The sequence below is a fragment of the Sapajus apella genome, unplaced genomic scaffold, assembly GCF_009761245.1.
Source record: "Sapajus apella isolate SASKATOON/1434 unplaced genomic scaffold, GSC_monkey_1.0 scaffold12, whole genome shotgun sequence".
Classification (NCBI taxonomy): Eukaryota; Metazoa; Chordata; class Mammalia; order Primates; family Cebidae; genus Sapajus; species Sapajus apella.
In genome coordinates this window covers 25797745-25818255 of record NW_022436952.1, presented here as the reverse complement: position 1 = coordinate 25818255, position 20511 = coordinate 25797745, and the positions used below count along the sequence as shown (strand labels likewise).

At 56.2% G+C, this 20511-nt stretch overlaps 2 protein-coding genes across 10 annotated transcripts; one reads left to right on the top strand and one right to left on the bottom strand.

Moving 5' to 3' along the window:
- The first annotated feature begins 5412 nt into the window (after window positions 1-5412).
- TNK1 (tyrosine kinase non receptor 1) lies at window positions 5413-14249 on the top strand. Of its 4 annotated transcripts, none has more exons than XM_032280489.1 (13): window positions 5422-6140; window positions 7717-7977; window positions 8137-8207; window positions 8305-8496; window positions 8589-8744; window positions 8849-9132; window positions 9363-9633; window positions 11096-11190; window positions 11499-11678; window positions 11909-11988; window positions 12595-12893; window positions 12977-13072; window positions 13450-14249. In XM_032280489.1, exons 2-13 carry the CDS (start codon window positions 7815-7817, stop codon window positions 13561-13563), a joined length of 2001 nt encoding a protein of 666 aa, XP_032136380.1. In that variant the 5' UTR covers window positions 5422-6140; window positions 7717-7814; the 3' UTR covers window positions 13564-14249. The 4 variants fall into 4 exon arrangements, with proteins under 4 accessions (XP_032136382.1, XP_032136383.1, XP_032136380.1 ...); XM_032280490.1 differs by having other exon boundaries at window positions 5425-6140; window positions 11514-11678; XM_032280491.1 differs by lacking the exon at window positions 12595-12893 and having other exon boundaries at window positions 5413-6140; window positions 13450-14218.
- On the bottom strand, window positions 14206-19709 carry PLSCR3 (phospholipid scramblase 3). Of its 6 annotated transcripts, none has more exons than XM_032280496.1 (8): window positions 19571-19709; window positions 19184-19364; window positions 18683-18918; window positions 18542-18584; window positions 18219-18439; window positions 17857-18018; window positions 15090-15251; window positions 14206-14895 (listed from the first exon to the last, which is right to left on the bottom strand). In XM_032280496.1, the coding sequence occupies exons 2-8, from the start codon at window positions 19188-19190 to the stop codon at window positions 14839-14841; spliced, it is 888 nt and encodes a 295-aa protein (XP_032136387.1). In that variant the 5' UTR covers window positions 19191-19364; window positions 19571-19709; the 3' UTR covers window positions 14206-14838. The 6 variants fall into 6 exon arrangements, with proteins under 6 accessions (XP_032136387.1, XP_032136386.1, XP_032136392.1 ...); XM_032280495.1 differs by having other exon boundaries at window positions 19184-19360; XM_032280501.1 differs by having other exon boundaries at window positions 18282-18439; window positions 19184-19360.
- Between the last annotated feature and the right edge of the window lie 802 nt (window positions 19710-20511).

Below are 20511 nucleotides of genomic sequence, written 5' to 3'. Positions count from 1 at the left end.
CAGTGGCTCATGCCTGTAATCCCAGCACTTTGGGAGCCCAAGGCAGATGTATCACCTGAGGTCAAGAGTTTGACATCAGCCTCACCAACATGGTGAAACCCCGCCTCTAAGAATACAAAAATTAGCCAGGTGTGGTGGCATGCGCCTGTAATCCCAGCTACTCGGGAGGTGGAGGCAGGAGAACTGCTTGAACCTGGGAGGCAGAGGTTACAGTGGGCTGAGATTGTACCACTGCACTCCAGCCTGGGTGATGGAGCAAGACTGTCCCAAAAACACCAAAAAACCATTGGTGGTAGGCTCATAGGGCAGCGCATAGTCTGGAGGGAAGATGGGTAAAGAAATGCCACCACCTTGATGTGACACAGTTGAGGGATGTCTAGAGAAGGGACACCCCCAGGGGCTCAGAGGATTTTCAGAAGAGGTTGTGTCTGAGCGAAAAGAGAACGGCATCCCAGGTATAAGGACAAGTCTGGGCAACGAGAGATGAAAAAGCAGGAAGTGTTTGGGCAGCTACAGGTGATTCAGTATGGCTGTGGGGGGCGCGTTGGGTGGGCAGTGCTGAGAAAGAAAGCCACAGGGACACGTGGGGGCCAGATTCCAGGAAGTATTACACAGGTAGATCATTTGCTACTGATGAGAAGTACACATGTGGGAATGGAGGGAAGAGAAGAAGGAAGAGAATGTTCAGGATACAGTTGGCGCTGCCATGAAGCTCCACAGAGGTCACAAGAGGGGTGACAGGCTCAGGAAGGAAGGTGAACTTGAATATGGGGAATCTGAGATACCCGGGGGCATTCAAGTAGAGATTCCAGGTAGGGCTACCTTTGGACAGCTCTGGCTGAGGAGCAGATAGAACAAGTAGGAGCTGCTGATGGAGAGCCTTGAATGTCAGGGAAAATAGAGGCCAGGTCTGTAGTCTGCAGTCAAGGAAGAGCTAGGGCATGTCTTTTTTTTTTTTTTTTTTTTTTTGAGACAGAGTCTTCGCTCTGTCGCCCAGGCTGGAGTGCAATGGTGTGATCTTGGCTCACTACAACCTCTGCCTCCTGGGTTCAAGTGATTCTCCTGCCTCAGCCTCCTGAGTAGCTGGGACTACAGGCAGGTACCACCATGCCCAGCCAATTTTTGTATTTTTAGTAGAAACAGGGTTTCACCACGTTGGCCAGGATGATCTCAATCCCTTTACCTCGTGATCTGCCTCGCTCGGCCTCCCAAAGTCCAAAGTGCTGAGATTACAGGCGTAAGCCACCGAGCCTGGACTTTTTCTTTATTTCTTTTTTTTGAGACAGAGTCTCGCTCTGTTGCCCAGGCTGGAGTACAATGGCATGATCTCAGCTCACTGTCACCTCCACCTCACAGGTTCAAATGATTCTCCTGCCTCCGCCTCACGAGTAGCTGGGACTGCAGGTGCACACCACCAGACTCGGCTGATTTTTATATTTTTAGTAGAGACAGACTTGTGCCATTTTGGCCAGGCTAGTCTCGAACTCCTGACTTCAGGTGATCTGCCAGCCTTGGCCTCCCAAAGTGCTGGGATTACAGGCATGAACCACTGTGCCTGGCTGGGCTTGTCTTTAAGCAAGAGATTATAACAGCTAATGCTGAATGAGTGCCAATATAGGTGGGACACAGTCTCAAGCATTTTATTTTTATTTATTTATTTATTGAGACAGGGCCTCACTCTGTAGCCCAGGCTGGAGTGCAGTGGCTTGATCTTGGGTGTAATCACAGCTCACTGCAGCCTCGGCCTCCCCGGCTCAAGCAATCCTCCTACCTCAGCCTCCCAAGTAGCTGGGACTATAGGCACTTGTCACCACACCCAGCTATTTTGCAATTTTTTATAGAGAATATCTCGGTATGCTGCCCAGTCTGGCCTTGAACTCCTGAGCTCAAGCGATCCGTCCACCTCGGCCTCCCAAAATTTTGGGATTACAGGCATGAGCCACAGTGCCAGGCCTGTGTTTCCTTCTATGCACATAAAGCGAACCCACTGGAGTATGGTCTGCAGGGCTGGTTTTTCTGAACACCTCTGGAATGCAGTGGCGTGATCTTGGCTCACTGCAACCTCTGCCTCCTGGGTTCAAGTGATTCTCCTGCCTCAGCCTCCCAAGTAGCTGGAATTAAAGGCGTGTGCCACCACGCTCGGCTAATTTTTTATATCTTTAGTAGAGGCAGGATTTCACCATGTTGGCCAGGCTGGTCTTGAACCCCTGACCTTGTACGTCCGGGGTTCAACTTTGGAGCTAAGGCAATTCTCCTGTCTTAGCCACAAAGTGGCTGGGATTACAGGTACCTGCCATCACATATGGCTAATTTTTGTATTTTTAGTAGAGATGGAGTTTCACCATGTTGGCCAAGCTGGTCTCAAACTCCCAACCTCAAGTGATCTGCCCTTGTTGATCTCCCAGGGTGCTGGAATTACAGGCGTGAGCCACCGTGCCCAGCCTTGAATGTCCTCTTGACATGGTGGCTGGCTTTCCCCAGAGGGAGTGATCAAGAGAGCCAGGCAGAAGCCATGCTGCTTTATATGACTTGTCTCAGAAGTCACACACTATCCCTTCTGGGGATCCCATTGATTACACTGATGAGCGCCATTCATTGTGGGAAGGGTCTGTACTACGGTAGGAATACCAGGAGGGGAGCTGCAGCAGCAGCCACGTGGGAGGCTGGCTACCACACAGGTGGACACGGTTACTTCTCCAATAACCCCATAAGGTAGATACTCCTAATAGACATATCTTGTAGATGAGGAAACAGATAGAAATGTGGAGTAACTTGTTCAGATTCAGTCTTTTTTTTTTGAGATGGAGTCTCGCTCTGTCACCAGGCTGGAGTGTAGTGGCTCGATCTTGGCACACTGCAACCTCCCCTCCCAGGTTCAGGTGATTCTCCTGCCTCAGCCTCCTGAGTAGCTGGGATTACAGGTGCCCACCACCATGCCTGGCTGAATTTTTTTTTTTTTGGCATTTCTAGTAGAGATGGGGTTTCACCACGTTGGCCAGGATGATCTCGAACTCCTGACTTCGTGATCCACCTGACTTGGCCTTCCAAAGTGCTGGGATTACAGGTGTGAGCCACCGTGCCTGGCCTGGAGCTCTTAATTTCAAACCTCTCCTTTGCTTCACCCGATTCAGATGACTCCGTCTCACCCATTCGTTCAGCAAACGTTGCTGAGCACTTAGCACATAAGTCAGGCGAGAGACAGAACATGGGAGACATAGTTGCCCAGGAAAGATGAATTCCTTGTCTACCTGCAGCTAAGAGTCTAGCAGGGGAGACAAGTTACTGACACATTCTACAGAGTGATGAGTGCAATGACGGGAAGGCGTGGGGGTCTTGGGGTGCAGAGGAAGGCACAAACCAGTCAGGGATGGGTGTCTTTTTTTTTGAGGGGGGCACAAAGTCTCACTCTGTCGCCCAGGCTGAATTGCAGTGGCCACAATCTCACGCTCTCAGCTCACTGCAACCTCCACCTCCCAGGTGCAAGTGATTCTCCTGCCTCAGCCTCCTAAGTAGCTGGGATTACAGGCACCTGCCACCATGCCTGGCTACTTTTTGAATTTTTAGTAGAGACAGGGTTTTGCCATGTTGGCCAGGCTAGTCTTGAACTTCTGACCTCAGATGATCCGCCCACCTCGACCTCCCAAAGTGCTCGGATTACAGGCGTGAGGCACCGCACCCGGCCAAGGATAGGTGTCTCACTTAGCAGGTGAGACAAGAGTAGGCCAGACTGGGAGGACTTTTCCCAGCAGAGAGAACAGTCATGCAGAGGTTCAGGGGAGAGGGAGCCAAGACGCTGAGAAATTTCCCGTTGAGAGCCTGGCCTGGGGGAGGTGGAAGTGGTAGAGCTCAGTGCTGTCAGGATCAGAGCAGGGAGGGGGAAGCTAAGGAGGTACTAATGTGGTACCTCATTGGCATGGAAAGGCCTCTGCACAGGAATTGGCCTCACTCAACCTGTGAGTCTCCCATCCCACCCCCCTTCAAGGCGGTGAGGGGCAGTCAGGCAGCTCAGTACCCTCTCTGCTTATCTTCCCCTGTGGGGGAAGAACTGACCCTGCTGCTGTGAATGTGGTTATCATTCCCAGATGCAGAGCCCACAGGGCAGGGCAGAGGTTAGGGAAGCACAGCTGGAGTGGGCAGTGCCCCATCTGTGTCTCCAGGTTTAAGTGTTAATGGGTGCTGCATCCCAGCCTGGAGGAGGTGCTCCCTAATGGCCATTAGGGTGGCCAGGCTGTGCTTCCCCCACATCCCATCCTCTTTATGGACAAAGGTGGGGATGAGAGAAACTTAAGTCCAAAAGTAAGAAATAGGCCAGGCGCGGTGGCTCACGCCTGTAATCCTAGCACTTTGGGAGGCTGAGGTGGGTGGATCATTTGAGGTCAGGAGTTCAAGACCGACCTGGCCAAGATGGTGAAACCTCATCTGTACTAAAAATACAAAAAAAAAAAAATTAGCTGGGTGTGGTGGCAGACACTTGTAGTCCCAGCTACTTGGGAGGCTGAGGCAGGAGAATCGCTTGAACTTGGGAGGTAGAGGGTGCAGACAGCCAAGATCGAGTCACTGAACTCTAGCCTGGGTGACCGAGAAAGACTCTGTCTCACAAAAAAAAAAAAGTAAGAAATAGGGAGGAAGGGAGAAATAAAAAGGCTTCTAGGCCAGGCCTGGGGGCTCACACCTGTAATCCCAGCACTTTGGGAGGCCTGCCTCGGCAGGTGGATCAACTGAGGTCAGGAGTTCAAGACCAGCCTGGCTGCCTGGCTAACATGGCGAAACTCCATCTATACTAAAAATACCAAAAAAATTAGCTGGGCAATAAAATTAGCCCAGCCTTTACCCTGTGGAGTCAGAACCTATATCAGGGATCACCAATGAGCAGAAACAATTATAGTGTGATGAGTGGTCCCAGTTGGAGGGCAAAAGAAACTGCAAGAAAATACCATAAAACAGCATTATGAAGATTTTCCTATCCCACCTAGGATCCACATAGGGATTGGCCCTGGGCACAGATCCCTGGCGGCAGCCTGAATCACTGTATCTAACTTGGCTTCAAGGCAACTCCACCAACCTTTGTTAAATAAGGCTCCAGGCCCCTGGGTACCGGCTGCCCCCTCACAAGTTCCCTTACACACACCTGGACCCCTCCCTTCCCCCACATCATAAGCAAGGAGGAAGAAGAAGAGCCGAGGCTGGGAAACGCTGTGGTGGCAGGTGGGATCCAACATCCCACATGTTTACCGAGACCGGGAGGGTCTTCCCCTCCAAGAGACCCTTGGACAGCAGCTGCTATGTTCATGCATCCTTCCTTGGGACAGGGGGCAGACTAGATGTCCTAAGACTGGCAGCTTCCTCTCTGGGACCCCAGAGGAAAGTGGGAGAAATGCTCCTCCCTGGGGCCTTCTTGAAGGTCCTGGACTGAGTCCCATTGGGCACAGGTCAGGTAGCAGTGTGCAGGTCTCTGGGTTCTGCAGAATTTACACGGAGGGCAGGCGTTATGCTGGAATGAAGCCCAGGCGTGTCAGTGATGGGAAAGTGTGCCCTGAGGCATGGAATGCTGCCCGTGATCAACAGGAGCTTCCACTGTAGACTCTTTCTAGGCTGGGGCTCATTCTCTGTACCAACATCAACATCTCTCTGCCCTGGCCCCATTCCAGGCTTCATTAAGCAAAGAGTGCTAGGAAGTTCTGCACCCCCTGCTAGAGGGCAGGAACTATGTCCTGTTTAGCCTTTATTCCCCGCGCCTGGACATGACAGCCCTATCGGGCGCTTATTCACTTAAGGGGTGGGGTCCCGGTTGAGAGGCGAAGGATTTGGCAAGAGAGGGCATGGGGGACAGAGACAGAGGAGCAAAGTCTGGGGAGGGGTGGGAAGTTCTTGGGATAAGGGTGGAAAGACACGAAGGAAGGCGAGCAGAGGACAAGGAAAGGGGGCTTCTCACCTTCCGAGTGATCTGGCCTGGAGGAGGGAGGGGCCGCCAGCCGCCCTCGCAACCGTCACCTTGCCCCACCAGGGAACTCGGGGTGCGGCCCTCGGCAGCCCTGGGCCAGCCGCCAGGTCCCCGCCCTCCGCAGGATTTACCCCTGTCCCGCCTTCTTCAGCCCAGGCAGCCTGGGAGGTTCCGCAGTCGCCGCTTCCGCCTTGGCCAGGTGAGGCTCGGCACCGAGCAGGGGGCCGCGGCTGGCTCGGGCGGAGGAATCGCCATCTCTGAAGGCGAGTCTGTGGGGTGCTGGGCCTGTCCCCTTCTGCCGCGTCCTTCCCTCCCGAAGCCGTGCTTCCTCCTGTCTCCCTTCTCCCACGCTCCTCGCTTCCCACCAGGCGCGCAGGGCCTTGTACCCAGGGTCCTGGGCTTTCGCCTTCCCCAACCAACCCCTGCTGGCACCAGGTTCTGAGCCCACCTGCGCGTTTCTAACTAGCCCCAGCCTTGGTCCTCTTCTTCCTCCTTGCTTATACCGTAGGGGAAGGGAGGACTCCAGGTGTGTGTTAGGGAAAGTGTGAGAGCAGGCTGCCAGTAACCAGAGGCCCTGAGCCTTATTTAATAAAGGTTGGTGGAGTTACCTTGAAGCCAAGTTAGGCAGAGTGATTCAGGCTGCTCTAGGGCCCGGTCTCTCTAGGGCCTACCCTGGGTAGGCCTGAGAACAGCTGAAGGAGAGTGCTGCCATCCTTAGGGACTCCTCCTCCAGACATGCTTCCTGAGGCTGGCTCCCTGTGGCTACTAAAGCTGCTCTCTGCACTGTTCCCCACCCCCACCCAGGTACAGCCAGGGATCTGTACCTGGGGCTGAGCTCAGGTGGGTGTGAGACTGTGTACCTGATAGCCTCAGTGCCCCTGCAGGCAGCACCTAAGCCTAGCGGCCATCACCATGCCTGATTTGATTTCAAATGTGGCTGCCTCCAGTGGAGGAGAGGCATTACCCTGGACCTCTTTTGGCTTGAGGGAGCCCTATGCCCCCATAGCTCAGGTATGTGTGCCCGCTCTACCTCAAAGTCTTGTGTGTTGTGTTCACGTGGACCTTCATGTTTTAGCCAAGTGGGGTGGTGTATCTAGGTGTTTGGAGGCTGTGAACTGCTGCGTCCCACGCATGTGACACAGATGTACAAGTAACATCTCATGGAAGGACATGGATGTGCACCGTGTGTGGTAGTCAGCCTGGGCGTTTTGTGGCTGCATGCTGGAATGCCTCAGCATTAAGCGGACATGTATCTGTAGTCTCGGGCGTGTTTTGCAGCATATCTGTAGGTCTTGGTATGTGTGTGTGTGGCCGTGTGTGGGAGGCAATGTACCTTCATGTGTGTACATGCTCTACCTACATGTCGGAGGTACAGTGTGGTTGGCATATCTGGGCATCTCCATGTGTGTGGTTGGCAAACACGTCTCATGTTGGAGGAAGGGAGGTGTCTCAGGTGTGTGTGAGTGAGTGTCTCAGGTGTGTATGTGCCACTGTGTAGCTCAGATCTAAAAGAGCAGTATATCTGGGTGTGTGATGTGCCATGCTATCGCCGAGTCAGGAGGGGAATATACCTGGAGTCTGTAGTGGGAGCAGGCAGTGTACTAAAATTGCAGGTGTGAGCAGGACAGGTTACTCAGCCGTGAGGGGACAGAGTACCCGGATGCTGTGGGCATGAGGAACATTCTACCTGGGGTTTGTGTGTGTGAGTGGCAGGAATCCTGGCTGTCTCTGCTGTGTCCTTACCTCTGTACCTGAGTGTTTCTGATGACTTGCAGGTGGAACTGGAAACCCGGTCTCTCTAGGGCCTACCCTGGGTAGGCCTGAGAACAGCTGAAGGAGAGTGCTGCCATCCTTAGGGACTCCTCCTCCAGACATGCTTCCTGAGGCTGGCTCCCTGTGGCTACTAAAGCTGCTCCGGGACATCCAGCTGGCCCAGTTTTACTGGCCCATCCTTGAGGAGCTTAATGTCACTCGGCCAGAGCACTTTGACTTTGTCAAGCCTGAGGACCTGGACAGCATTGGCATGGGTCGGCCTGGTGAGCAACCCCTGCCCCAGGCCCTGTTCTCTCTGTCTACAGCCTATCAGCTGCCTCCCCCCACCACAACCATCTCCCAGCCCTTTTCTTCCCTGTAAATCTCTCTGCACTGTTCCCCACCCCCACCTCCACCCCAGCCCTGATTCTGACCTCCCACAGCCCAGCGCAGACTGTCGGAAGCTCTAAAGAGGCTACGATCTGGGCCTAAGTCTAAGAACTGGGTCTACAAGGTGTGTGTTATGGGTAGGGCAGCCTGGGCCTGGGAATGCGGGGGCTTGAGGGGCAGGGAGGGTATGCAGGGCTCTACATTTCCCACCCCTGTTTCAGATCCTTGGAGGTTTTGCCCCTGAGCACAAGGAGCCCACCCTGCCCTCGCAGGGCCCACCGCACCTCCCTGAGCCAGAGGGCGGACTCAAGTGTCTGATCCCAGAGGGTGCTGTGTGCAGAAGGGAGCTGCTGGGCTCTGGCTGCTTTGGGGTGGTGCACCGAGGGCTGTGGACACTCCCCAGCGGCAAGAGTGTGAGTGTCCGGGGAGCCTGCGTCATCCAGCCCAGCTGCCCCCTCTGTTCTTCATGCCCACAATGCCTGAAGGCGCTTCCCCCCACCTCCAGGTCCCAGTGGCTGTCAAGTCCCTCCGGGTAGGTCCTGAAGGCCCGGTGGGCACAGAGCTGGGGGACTTCCTGCGAGAGGTATCGGTCATGATGAACTTGGAGCACCCGCACGTGCTGCGTCTGCACGGCCTGGTACTGGGCCAGCCTCTGCAGATGGTGAGCAGGTCCAGCCGCTGCTTCCCCGAGAGCCGTGCGGCACGAGCGCGGGCGGCCAGAGTCCTGTGGGTCCGGCTGACGCGGCACGGTGCTCCCTCCCGCAGGTGATGGAGCTGGCGCCACTGGGCTCCCTGCACGCGCGCCTAACGGCCCCGGCCCCGACACCCCCACTGCCTGTGGCCCTGCTCTTCCTCTTCCTGCGACAGCTGGCCGGGGCCATGGCCTACCTGGGGGCCCGCGGGCTGGTGCACCGAGACCTCGCTACGCGCAACCTGCTGCTGGCGTCGGCGCGCACCATCAAGGTGGCAGACTTCGGGCTGGTGCGGCCTCTGAGTGGCGCCCGGGGCCGCTACGTCATGGGCGGGCCCCGCCCCATCCCCTATGCCTGGTGAGCACTGGCCGCGGGGGCGGTCGGGCTGCCAGCAGGGCGGATGGGGAGGGCAGCAGCCGAGGGAGATCGGAGGGGGCCGGGCTTCTGAGGCAGGCTGGGACAAGAAGGGTTATCCTGCTTGGAAAAAGGGACTTCTGTGGACGATGGAAGTATTCTGGGGTGCTCCGTGGAAGATGAGCGCCAAGGAGCACGTGTCCGGCCCCCTTCAGCTCCACTTCCTTCTGCAGGTGTGCCCCAGAGAGCCTGCGCCACGGAGCCTTCTCGTCTGCCTCAGACATGTGGATGTTTGGGGTGACGCTGTGGGAGATGTTCTCCGGGGGCGAGGAACCCTGGGCTGGGGTCCCACCGTACCTCATCCTGCAGCGGCTGGAGGACAGAGCCCGGCTGCCTAGGCCTCCCCTCTGCTCCAGGACCCTCTACTCCCTCGCCTTGCGCTGCTGGGCCCCCCACCCTGCTGACCGGCCTAGCTTTACCCACCTGGAAGAACTGCTGCAAGAGGTGGGGACCCCCTCCCTCACCAGATACACAGTCTCTCTTCCCTCCATTCGCCCTTCCAGAGTGCCATGCAAAGACTGACGTATCCAGATGCCCGTGCTGGGCCCTGGGACTCAGCTCTGAGCAAAACAGATGCAGTCCCTACCTGCAGGGAGCTCAGAATTCTGGGGAGGCAGCTTGAGACTATACAGATGGAGGCTGAAAGGCTGGGGTCTGTGTCTGGGCCAGAAAAGGGTCATAGAGGAGACAGCAGTCAGTTGCAGTGGGTGTTGACAGGCAGAGAAAGAGAAACGTTCCGCATGAGAGGGGGAAATAGAAGTAATGAGGCCACAGAGTGAGCAGGAGCTGTGTCATGGAGGGCTTTGCAAGGTGTGTTAAGCTAACGTGTAGAGCAATTGACCTGTCTGGGACGCTGCACTGTCTGCTCTACATGGGCGCTATGCAGATTCACTCATTTAGTTCCGTCAACCACTGGATGAGGTTATTACTACTGAGACAGAGTCTCACTTTGTCACCCTAGCTGAAGTGCAGTTGTGGGATCTCAGCTCACTGCCACCTCCCCCTCCTGGGTTCAAGCGATTTTCCTGCTTCAGCCTCCTGAGTAGCTGGGACTACAGGCACCCGCCACCACACCCAGCTAATTTTTGTATTTTTAGTAGAGATGGGGTTTCACCATGTTAGCCAGGCTGGTCTCGAACTCCTGACCTCAAATGATCCACCCACCCCAGCCTCCCAAAGTGTTGGGATTACAGGCGTGAGCCACTGTGCCCGGCCTGGATGAGGTAATTATTATCTCCATGTTACTGATGGGCAGTTGAGGCACTGAGTGTTTAAGTGACTTGTCTAAAGTCACACAATACATGGAGGAGTTGGGATTTGAGCCTGTCGATTTGACTTCAGAGCCTTTCCCTAAGTTGCTACACTCTACTGCTAAAGTTTAGTCTTTACTCTGAAGGCATTTGGGAGCCATGGAAGCCTACTGAACAGGGCAGTGACAAGCCGCTCTGCGGATTACAACACTCTGGGTGGTGCAGGAATGGATTAGAGGCCTGATGATGAGGATGGGAGACCAGGTAGGCAACAGTGGCTGTGAAGCAGAGAAAGATGAGGAGGTCTGGATGAGGGTAGAGGCAGTGGGGCTGCAGAGGAGTGGAAATTTCCCAGAGGGTCTTGGGGGGAATCTGACGGGCCTGGATGTGGAGTGAAAGCAGAGTAGGGGGTGATGCTCCTATCAGTGCCCCTAGGTAGAGCCAGGGCCCTCCTCTCTTGCTCCCTGAGCCCTAACCTGTTTGTCATGGGATACAGGTCTGCCTCCCTCACTGAATTACAACTGGGGGACAGGGAGATTCCCACCCTGGGCCTAGAACAGGCGACATACAGAGCGGGGCTCCTTTATTCCTGCTCCCATGATTACCTTTCTGACTCAGGCCACAAGCCCAGCCACCCTTTCCTCTTGTCTCCACAGGCCTGGCCTTCAGAAGGATGCTGTGTGAGGGATGTCACAGAGCCAGGCGCCCTGAGGATGGAGCCTGGTGACCCCATCACAGTCATCGAGGGCAGGTGACAGCCCCATGCCTCCCAAGCATCCCCAGGAGGATACCCTCCCAACCTTCCTGATTCCCGATCCCATCTCTGCTTTTCTCCAGCTCCTTGAACCCTGATCTTCTGTCTCTTCTCCTCTCCCCACTGGGCCCTGAATGCTCCAGCATGGCCCTGGCCTCCCTGCTGGCCCATACAGCCCTATCGCATTAGGGAAAAGGCTTCCCTTCCTCCAGGCAGACACAGCTCCAAGGCACATAGCCTAGTGAGCTGAATGTGGGCCAGGGCCCAGCCCTAACTCCTGCCCCTGTTTCCACCCTATTTACCAGCTCCTCTTTCCACAGCCCTGACTCCACAATCTGGAAGGGCCAGAATGGTCGTACCTTCAAAGTGGGCAGCTTCCCAGCCTCCGCAGTGACTCTGGCAGATTCAGGGGGCTTGCCAGCCACCCGTCCAGTCCACAGAGGCACCCCTGCCCGGGGAGATCAACACCCAGGAAGCATAGATGGGTAAGGACCTGAAAGGGTGGGGGACAGGGGTGGGCTAGGAGAACTGACAAAGTCTAGGGACTTCTCTGGAAGGGAAGCTTGGGGACAGGACCAGAGTGAAGCTGCAGTCTCCTCCCTGGGCCCTGAGTCTCCTGGGTTCCCCCGTGAGTTTTTTTGGTGGGTAGAAGGGATATTGATCTGTGGGATGGGGAGGGTTGGTGTGGAGGAAGAACTGGATCTCTCTCCGACAGAGACAGAAAGAAGGCAAATCTTTGGGATGTGCCTCCAGCACGGGGCCAGAGAAGAAATGTGCCCCTTGAGAGGATGAAAGGTGGGTGTGGTGGGACTCTGGGGTCTCTAAGGAGATCAAACCAGCCCTTCAAATTCTGACCCCCTGCCCTGAATCCGTGCCTTTGCATCTATTATTTCCTTCCTCTGAATTCTGTCTGCTGGCATCCTAGGTGGACTGAAATCTTCAAAGATAGGAAGCCCTCTTGCTTTTCCTACTGAAGAACACCTCCACACTCTGGGCCCTCCGCCTAGGCCTTGGTGTCCATTTGCACCTCTGTCCTATTGTCCTACCTGCCACATGAACCACCCAAGGACAGGGCTGGCTAGCTCATCTGCAAATGCTTGCGAAACCATCCAGCCCAGCATAGATGAAGACAGAGAGTGGGCAGGGCGCGGCAGCTCATGCCTGTAATCCCAGCACTTTGGGAGGCCAAGGTGGGCAGATGGCTTGAGTCCAGGAGTTTGAGATTAGCCTGGGCAACATGGCGAAACCCTGTCTCTACAAAAATACAAAAATTAGCCAGGTGTGGTGGCAGGCACCTGTGGACCCAGCTACTCAGGAGGCTGAGGTGGGAGGATCACTTGAGCCCGGGAGGCGGAGGCTGCCGCAAGCCGAGATCAAGTTGTTTCTTTCTCAACTGTGCAGGCATTTCCAGGAGTCTGGAGTCAGTTCTGTCCCTGGGTCCTCGCCCCACAGGGGGTGGTTCAAGCCCCCCTGAAATTCGACAAGCCAGAGCTGTACGCCAGGGACCCCCAGGCCTGCCTCCACGCCCACCTTTATCCTCCAGCTCTCCTCAGCCCAGCCAGCCCCCTAGGGAGCGGCTTCCCTGGCCCAAAAGAAAACCCCCACACAATCACCCCATGGGAGCGCCTGGAGCTAGCAAAGCCACTGTCCTCTCTGGAGGCCTCTTGCCTGATCCTGAGTTGCAGAGGAAGATTATGGAGGTGAGGTCTCACTGAAATGGCCTGGTGTCCAGAAGGGGCTACAGGCAGGGGCAGGGGCCTGAGTGAGGCTTTGTCTGTCCCAGGTGGAACTGAGTGTGCATGGAGTCACCCACCAGGAGTGCCAGGCAGCACTGGGAGCCACCAGGGGAGATGTGGTTTCAGCCATCCAGAACCTCAAGGTAAAGCCAGCCCTGGCCAGGCATGGTGGCTCATGCTTGTTATCCCAGCACTTTGGGAGGCCTAGGCAGGCGGATCACCTGAGTCAGGATTTCAAGATGAGCCTGGCCAGTATGGGTGAAACCCTGTCTCTACTGAAAATATAAAAAATTAGCTGGTTGCCTGTAATGCCAGCTACTCAGGAGGCTGAGGCAGGAGGGTTGCTTGAACCTGGGAGGTGGAGGTTGCAGTGAGTCCAGATCGCACCATTGCACCCCACCCTGGCAGACAAGACTGAAACTGAGTCTTAAGAAAAAAGCCAGCCCCTTCTCTCGGGGTCCCTTCTCTCCTGCCCCTGCCACCTGGCAGTCAGCTGCAGCCCACCCTCCTGCTTCCACAGGTAGACCAGCTCTTCCACTTGAGTAGCCGGTCCAGGGCTGACTGCCGGCGCATCCTAGAGCATTACCAGTGGGACCTCTCAGCTGCCAGTCGCTACGTCCTGGCCAGGCCCTGAGCTCGCTTCTGTGGGCATGGACACCAGCATGAAAAGCCTAGGCCCCGGAGGGCCTGGCCACGTGGGACCAAGCAGAACCAGAAAAAGGTCCTGACGGGGGTAGACTTTCCACCTGGGGAGGTCCCACCTGCTATAGGCACGTGGGGGAGGAGCCCAGGGTTGGGCACTGGGAAATGTCTCCTCCCTCCCATGCTCCTTGGCCTCTGAAGGCTGAAGCTCCTTTGGCTGGGCCAAGAAGGATCTAGCCTGCCCACTACATTCTCAAACAAGAGGACAACTTGGAGGAAAAAACTGCTATACATTGTATTCAGAGGAAGCTTCTACTCGCTAGAGAGGATGATCAAGGGGCCACACTGGACCATGCGAACAGCCATCCTGAACTGCCGTCAGCTACTGCACTAGACTGCGGGGCAGCCATCTTGGATGATGGAAGCCGCCATATTGACTTGGGGTATGAGGCCCAAACTCTCTTCGTTTGGTCCAGGGCCATGGTGGGTGATGACAACTGCTCTTTGCGTTCAAGGACATTTGATGCTGGTACTATGGATCATGAGACAGACCAGCCCCTGCCCCAGCCCTCACATTCCCCTTTGTTTTTCCTGGCACCAACTCCTTCTGCCCTCCCCTATTACATACATCTTCCAATGTCCAAAAAGTTACAAAGTTTATATGAATGTAACATATAAAGATGCAGCCTTTTTCTTAGGGCAAGGGAAGGAAAGGCGGTTAAATAAGGCACAGGAAACGCAGCAAGCACCAGCTGAGGGCAGGGCCCTAGTGGGTGAGGAAGTTGGCACTGGGGTCCCCTGCAGCTACTGTTGGGGAGGTGGAGACCCCATTGAGTGCCAAGGTCTGAGGCTGAACTAATTGGCTGAGCAGATGCAGGGGTGGGGGTGGCTATATCCACCGTCTTTGGTGCAGCTTGCCCTTCCCCACCCCAGCCCTCTTATAAAACCCCAGAGTCCTGGGTTCCAGAGGCCTCCTTTGGAGCAGAGGCCCTGAAAGGGGGTGGGAGGAAGTACGTAGGGAAAGTTTGACAGCTGTTATGCCTGTGTGCTGAGGGACTGCTGGGACAGTGGTAGAAGGTAGCAGGAGAAGGGCTGCCCCTCCTTGGGGACCACAGGGGCAGGAGGCCAGGGAGTAGGGTAGGGATGGGGGCCACCTTCTGTCCCCTGCAGTGTACATGGAGGAAAGGGGCTGCCCAGAGGAGGGCCAGGGCAGGCGACCATCTGGAGTTCTGGCTGAGGCGATGGTCTCCTCACACCATGGTGGCCTCTAACTGGTGACGGCAGAGGGCCCAGCGCCTCCTCGCTTCTCGAAGAACATGTAGTCCTAAGAGGAAGCCACTGTCAACAGGCGATCCAGCAGGGCCAGCCCAGCTCGGCTGTGATGGGCCAGCTCTGGAACCTCGAACCCCCTCCAACATCTATCCCTGACCTTCCCCTAGCAAGAGGCCAGGAAATGCATAAAGCTTCAAGTGACAGCAAAGGACAGGCAGGAGGCGGGGGCAGGGGCAGCCAACTCACAATGAGGAATGTGGCTCCCAGCAGCACAGCCTTCACCCTCACATCCAAGTCCAGTGGGAACTGTAGGCCAAAGTCATCTGCATCCGTGAGGGCTTCTCGGACCAGGCCCCCCCACTGCTTGCTGATGCGGCCCACACTGCGGGATTCATCCCGTGTCTTCACCTGTCAGCGGGGAGGGAGGAATAAGCCAACTGAGGAGTAGGCAGCCAGTCTCACCTGCCTCCGGTCTCACTCCCACAGTCGCATGAATGAATTTGCAGGCTCTACACTCAGTGAATCTTCCCTTCTAGAGGTCACCCAGTGATCGCTTTCCCAACTGGTTCCCGTCACCAAGTATGACAGCTGGGGAAACTGAGGCACTCTAGATTACGCTGTAAGTCTCTAACCAAAATCAGGATTCAGACTCAGATCTGCTGCTATCCAAAGGTGATGCATGACCTAACTGAGTATCAGCGGTGGGAGAAATGGAAGCATGATCTCATCCAACCCCATGAGGGTGTAGCTGTTTGCTAACTGCTTTGGTTCCCAATGCCCCTGCCACCCACAATTGGCACAGTCTGTGTCCTGCACAAAGTACCCTGGCCAAAAGGGCAAGGAAAGCTACCTGAATCCTGGCTGTACTTCACCAGCCAAGAAGGCTCCTAGAAGGCTGTGTCTATCCCAAAGAGTGCCTTCTCTCTAATCTGTAAAGTAGGGGAGGGCCTTGTCCAGCACTGCATGAGAGCCTCATCTAGGGGGATACATGCCTCTCTACTGTGGGGAGGGGCAGCAGTCAGTAGCCTTTGAGGACCACAATTTCCACTGGCTTCTCTGAGCCACACAGCAACAGGCCCTGCCGATGTGGGTAGTTACTGCCCTTGACTTCTTGGTCCTTTTCCGGTGCTCATTCTCCAGTGATTACAACTGGAGTTATTTCCTTTTGTGTCATTGCCATCCCCTTCCCGCACTGTCCTATAGCTCTGGGGCATTTCCTGCCATGGTCCTAAGGGTACAGCCGCAAGTATGGACCGTTTATAATTATGTGAAAGGGACACTGGCCCTATGAGAACCCTACAGCCTATAAATTCCCACCCAGAGATCACGCAGTTATTAGTTCTTATTCCCAACTGGTTCCCATCACAGAATCTCCCTTTGGCTACCAAGGTGACTCATTTTTTCAAAGTAGCCTTAGACAGGTACCTCATTAGAAGCGTTGGAAAGTCTACAAGATTATACCTGTTGTTTCTCCCTTACCTGCACAAGGAAGTATCCTTTAAAGAAATCAAGGGTCAGGTCAGGCACAGTGGCTCATGCCTGTAATTCCAGCACTTTGAGAGGCAGAGACGGGCAGATCACGAGGTCAGGAGTTCGAGACCAGCCTGGCCAGCATGGTGAAGCCCTGTCTCTACTAAAAAAAAAAAAAAAAAAAAAAAAAAAAATTAGCCAGGCATGGTGGTGCACACCTATAATCCCAGCTACTTGGGAGGTTGAGGCAGGAGAATTGCTTCAACCTGGGAGCCGGAGATTGCAGTGAGCCGAGATTGTGCCACTGCACTCTAGCCTGGGTGACAGAGCAAGACTCCATCTCAAAAAAAAAAAAAGAACTCAAGGGTCTGTGGAGTGCCTCTGTCTTCTAGAATCCAAGGTGCTTCCCAAGGCCTCAGTCTAAAATTCTCACCACTTGGGATCTCCAGTTCCAGATTGGTGACAGGGATGCATAATGAGAAGGACAGACCTGGATTTCAGAATGGAAGGGCCAGCCACAGGATGTTAACATGTTAAAATTGTGCTTGTGGCTGGGCGTCGTGGCTCATGCCTGTAATCCTAGCACTTTGGGAGGCCGAGGTGGGTGGGTCACCTGAGGTCAGGAGTTTGACACCAGCCTGGCCAACATGGTGAAAACCCCGTCTCTACTAAAAATACAAAAATTAGTTGGGCATGGTAGCAGGTGCCTGTAATTCCAGCTACTTAGGAGGCTGAGGCAGGAGAATCACTTGAACCCAGGAAACGGAGGTTGCAGTGAGCCAATATTGCCCCATTGTACTCCAGCCTGGGCAACAAGAATGAAACTCTGTCTAAAAAAAAAAAAAAAAAAAAAAATCGTGCTTGCTCCAGGGCCTGGGCTCACGAACTCATACACAGCAGCCACATGGGCCCAGCCCACGCAGACTTAATCATCCTTCACCCTAAATTCAGGCTGGCGATAGATTTTTTTTCCACCCATCTCAGGGCCATGTGTAATAATCAGCATTGCTCCTTAAGATGAAATCCTCCCTGTTATGCTTATAAAAGGGGGATTTTTTTTTTTTTTTTTTTTTGAGACGGAGTTTTGCTCTTGTTACCCAGGCTGGAGTGCAATGGCACGATCTTGGCTCACCGCAACCTCCGCCTCCTGGGTTCAGGCAATTCTCCTGCCTCAGCCTCCTGAGTAGCTGGGATTACAGGCACATGCCACCATGCCCAGCTAATGTTTTGTATTTTTAGTAGAGACGGGGTTTCACCATGTTGACCAGGATGGTCTCGATCTCTTGACCTCGTGATCCACCCGCCTCAGCCTCCCAAAGTGCTGGGATTATAGGCGTGAGCCACCGCGCCCGGCTAAAAGGGGGATTTTTATAGCACAGGGCCATCCTATTTCCAAATGGAGGAATGCTGGAAATGTGGTAGGAGTCACAGTGGATTTGGATTGATGAGCTCAGGGTCTTGACCTTAGTGTTAACCATCCTGCCTCATGGAGGTGTCATCTTGGTTTATGAAGGTCCCAAGAATGTCTAGGTATCCCTGATACCTCAAAGTTGGTGTCTGTGCCACAGCCACAGGTCCAGCAGGGCCCCACCACTCGCAAGACTGTCTGGCGATCCGCATCCTGGATGGAGAACTTGGGGAGGAAGGGATGCCAGGTCTGTACCACGTGGCCGATAGTGGTGCCTGGTGGAGCCTGGACTTCCATCTGGAGTGGGAAGCAGACAGGATCACTGCTGAGGCAGGGTCTCTATCATCCAGCTCTATCATCTGTCTACTTGGCCCTCTCACTCAACCTCCCATCCCCTCCTGCCCACTCCCACCTGAGCCAGGTCTTATCTTAGGCGGATCTCATCACTGGCCCGCCCCACCAAGGCCCGCCCTCCGGGCCCCATCCCTCCCGCCCACCTCCTGGAGGCCACAGGGGCAGCAGCTGCAGCCACAGTGCAGCGGGCGGAGCAAACGCAGCACCTCGCGGTCCCCGGAGTCCGCCAGGCGAACACGCAGCGGCCGGCGGGCGCCACAGCACAGACGGGCGCAGCAGTTGCTCTCCTCGGCCGCCTGACCCAGGGGCTGCCCGGCTCCAGAGCTCAGTTCATACCGGTTACAGGTCTCCCAGCCTAGGAACGCTGCCAGGGGTGACACGGGGAGACTTACAGAGCCTCGCGCGCCCAGGAGCCCACCATCCCGGCCACCATCACGAGGTCCAACCTCCTACTCCTTCCACTTACTTTCCACTCGCTCAGCCTTCTGATGAATCAAAATCTGATCAATCTGGGAGAGAAGGGCGATGCGCACATCAGCCGGCCCATCTGGACGCCCAGGTCCCCTCCCAGTCATCCTCCTTCCCTCCCTCGCTCCCTCCCACTCACCTGCACCAGGAATTCGAGGCCAGAAGGCACCCCTGGCACTGGCAAGAAGGGGGCAGCAGATCCCGAGGCCACGGGGCCGGGCGAGGGGAAGAGGGCGAAGCCGGGAGCTGGGGCAGGTACCTGGGCGGGCACTGGCGCCTGCCCGGGCCCAGGATGTAGTGCCGGCTCTGGGTACCCAGTGGTCACAGGGTAGGGAGGTGGGGGCGAAGGGGCGTAGCCTTTGGGGGGCAAGTAGCCTGTAAAGTGGTGAGGGCAGGATAGATTAGAAAGGGCTCCGAGGCCTCATCGCCTTATTCCACAGCCCATGGGCCCCGAGGCTCGGGGGAAATGTGGTGGGAAGAGGCAGAGAAAGATGGGGCAGGGGAGCATGGTGGAGGTTCCCCGGAAGGAAGGGAGGGGCCCCACCCAGCCAGTCCGAGCACATTCCGGGAGGATGTGTTCGCACCCGGCTCCCAAGTCCGTGGGGGGATAACGGAGACCCCTGGCCTTGCGCGCACTTACCTGCCATGGGAGGAGGTTGGGGTTTTCGGGATGTGGGTGTCTGGGTGGCTTAGTTCTGGAAGCGAAGGCAAACCCTGAGACAGCCAGACAGACACAGAAACAGACACAAAGACGGACAGGCAAATGTGGAGAGGCAGCTGCGCCCGGCACCGGCCCAGGATCTCTAGGGCGGCGCCTCTGACTCGGGGAGAAACCCAAAGTGTCAGTGGCCGGGGCTGGGTACCTGGGACCCTGGATTCCCTAGGGGGCCCCAGAACCGCCCCCTCCCTTTGTTCTCCCATTCTGCGGAGGTGGATGTGGGCGGACGGCAGGACAGATGGACCCGCGATCAGGCCGACGGCCCCACCTCGAGGACGGTCTCCCTGATCCCTCTGTGCCCACGCTCACCTGGAGCCCCCAAAACAGCCCGGTGCCTAGCACTCGGCGGCTCACCAGCGCTGGCGGAGGCGGAGGCGGGCCCGAGTTTGGACCCCGGCCCCGCCCCGCGACCCGCCGGGCCCGCCCTCTCCTGGGCAGCGCGTCTGCGTCGAGAGGAAGGAGGCCGCCAGCTGCCCAGGGAAGCCGAGCTTGTGCTTCGTTCCTCGGCAGTCGCCGGCGTTCCCGCCCCTTCCGCTCGGACTGCAGAAGCCGGGAGAGTAGGAGCGCCTGCGGAGGGCGGCGGCCGGGCCGGGGCCCGGCTAACCCCGCTGGGTCGGCGGGCTTGCGTGCTCAGCGCCTTTGGTGGGAGGCGAGGGTGGCCCGCGCCGCCCTGGGCCCTGGGCTCCTCCTCCCAAGGGCAGTCGGGCCACGCTGACGCAGCGAAACACCATTCACTCTCACTCCTTGGCTTCCAGGACTGGCTCCTGGCTCCCCTTCTGCCTCCCAGGGGCGACCTCGTCCTCTTCCCTCCCTGGCGCAGCGGTGACCCACACGGGCACCTCTCAGCGACAGCACTTTCTGCAGGTGCCCCAGCCACGCGGGTGACAGGCCGCCAAATGATGTCAGTGAGCGTGCTCAGGGCGCCCAGAGGGGCCAGAGAAGGAAACGCGGTCAGAAAAGAACCCCGAGACAAGTCTCTTCGACTGGATCTGAGCCAGGGCCAGTCCTGGCCTTGGGCAAGAGATGGGTTTAGAGAGGGAGTGCAGTCCACGGACACGGGGGGCCACGTGGAAGCTGGGATTTGGCCCCACGGGCAGCAAGAAGCCCACCGAGACATTTTTGGGACAGAGAAAGTCATGTGTGTTTTAGAAAGATGGTGACAGAATGCAGTGGCTCACGCCTGTAATCCCAGCACTTTGGGAGGCCCAGGCAGGCAGATCACCTGAGGTCTGGAGTTTGAGACCAGTCTG

Bases quoted from the DNA above. Each gene is read 5' to 3' on its own strand.
- TNK1 (XM_032280489.1), top strand. From the start codon at position 7,815: ATGCTTCCTGAGGCTGGCTCCCTGTGGCTACTAAAGCTGCTCCGGGAC. The intron at 8,497-8,588 runs GTGAGTGTCCGG...CCCCACCTCCAG, and splicing joins CACTCCCCAGCGGCAAGAGT to GTCCCAGTGGCTGTCAAGTC. The intron at 12,894-12,976 runs GTGAGGTCTCAC...TGTCTGTCCCAG, and splicing joins TGCAGAGGAAGATTATGGAG to GTGGAACTGAGTGTGCATGG.
- PLSCR3 (XM_032280496.1), bottom strand. The intron at 18,019-18,218 runs GTGGGCGGGAGG...TTCCCACTCCAG, and splicing joins GCCCCTGTGGCCTCCAGGAG to ATGGAAGTCCAGGCTCCACC. The intron at 14,896-15,089 runs GTGAGTTGGCTG...GCTTCCTCTTAG, and splicing joins TGGGAGCCACATTCCTCATT to GACTACATGTTCTTCGAGAA.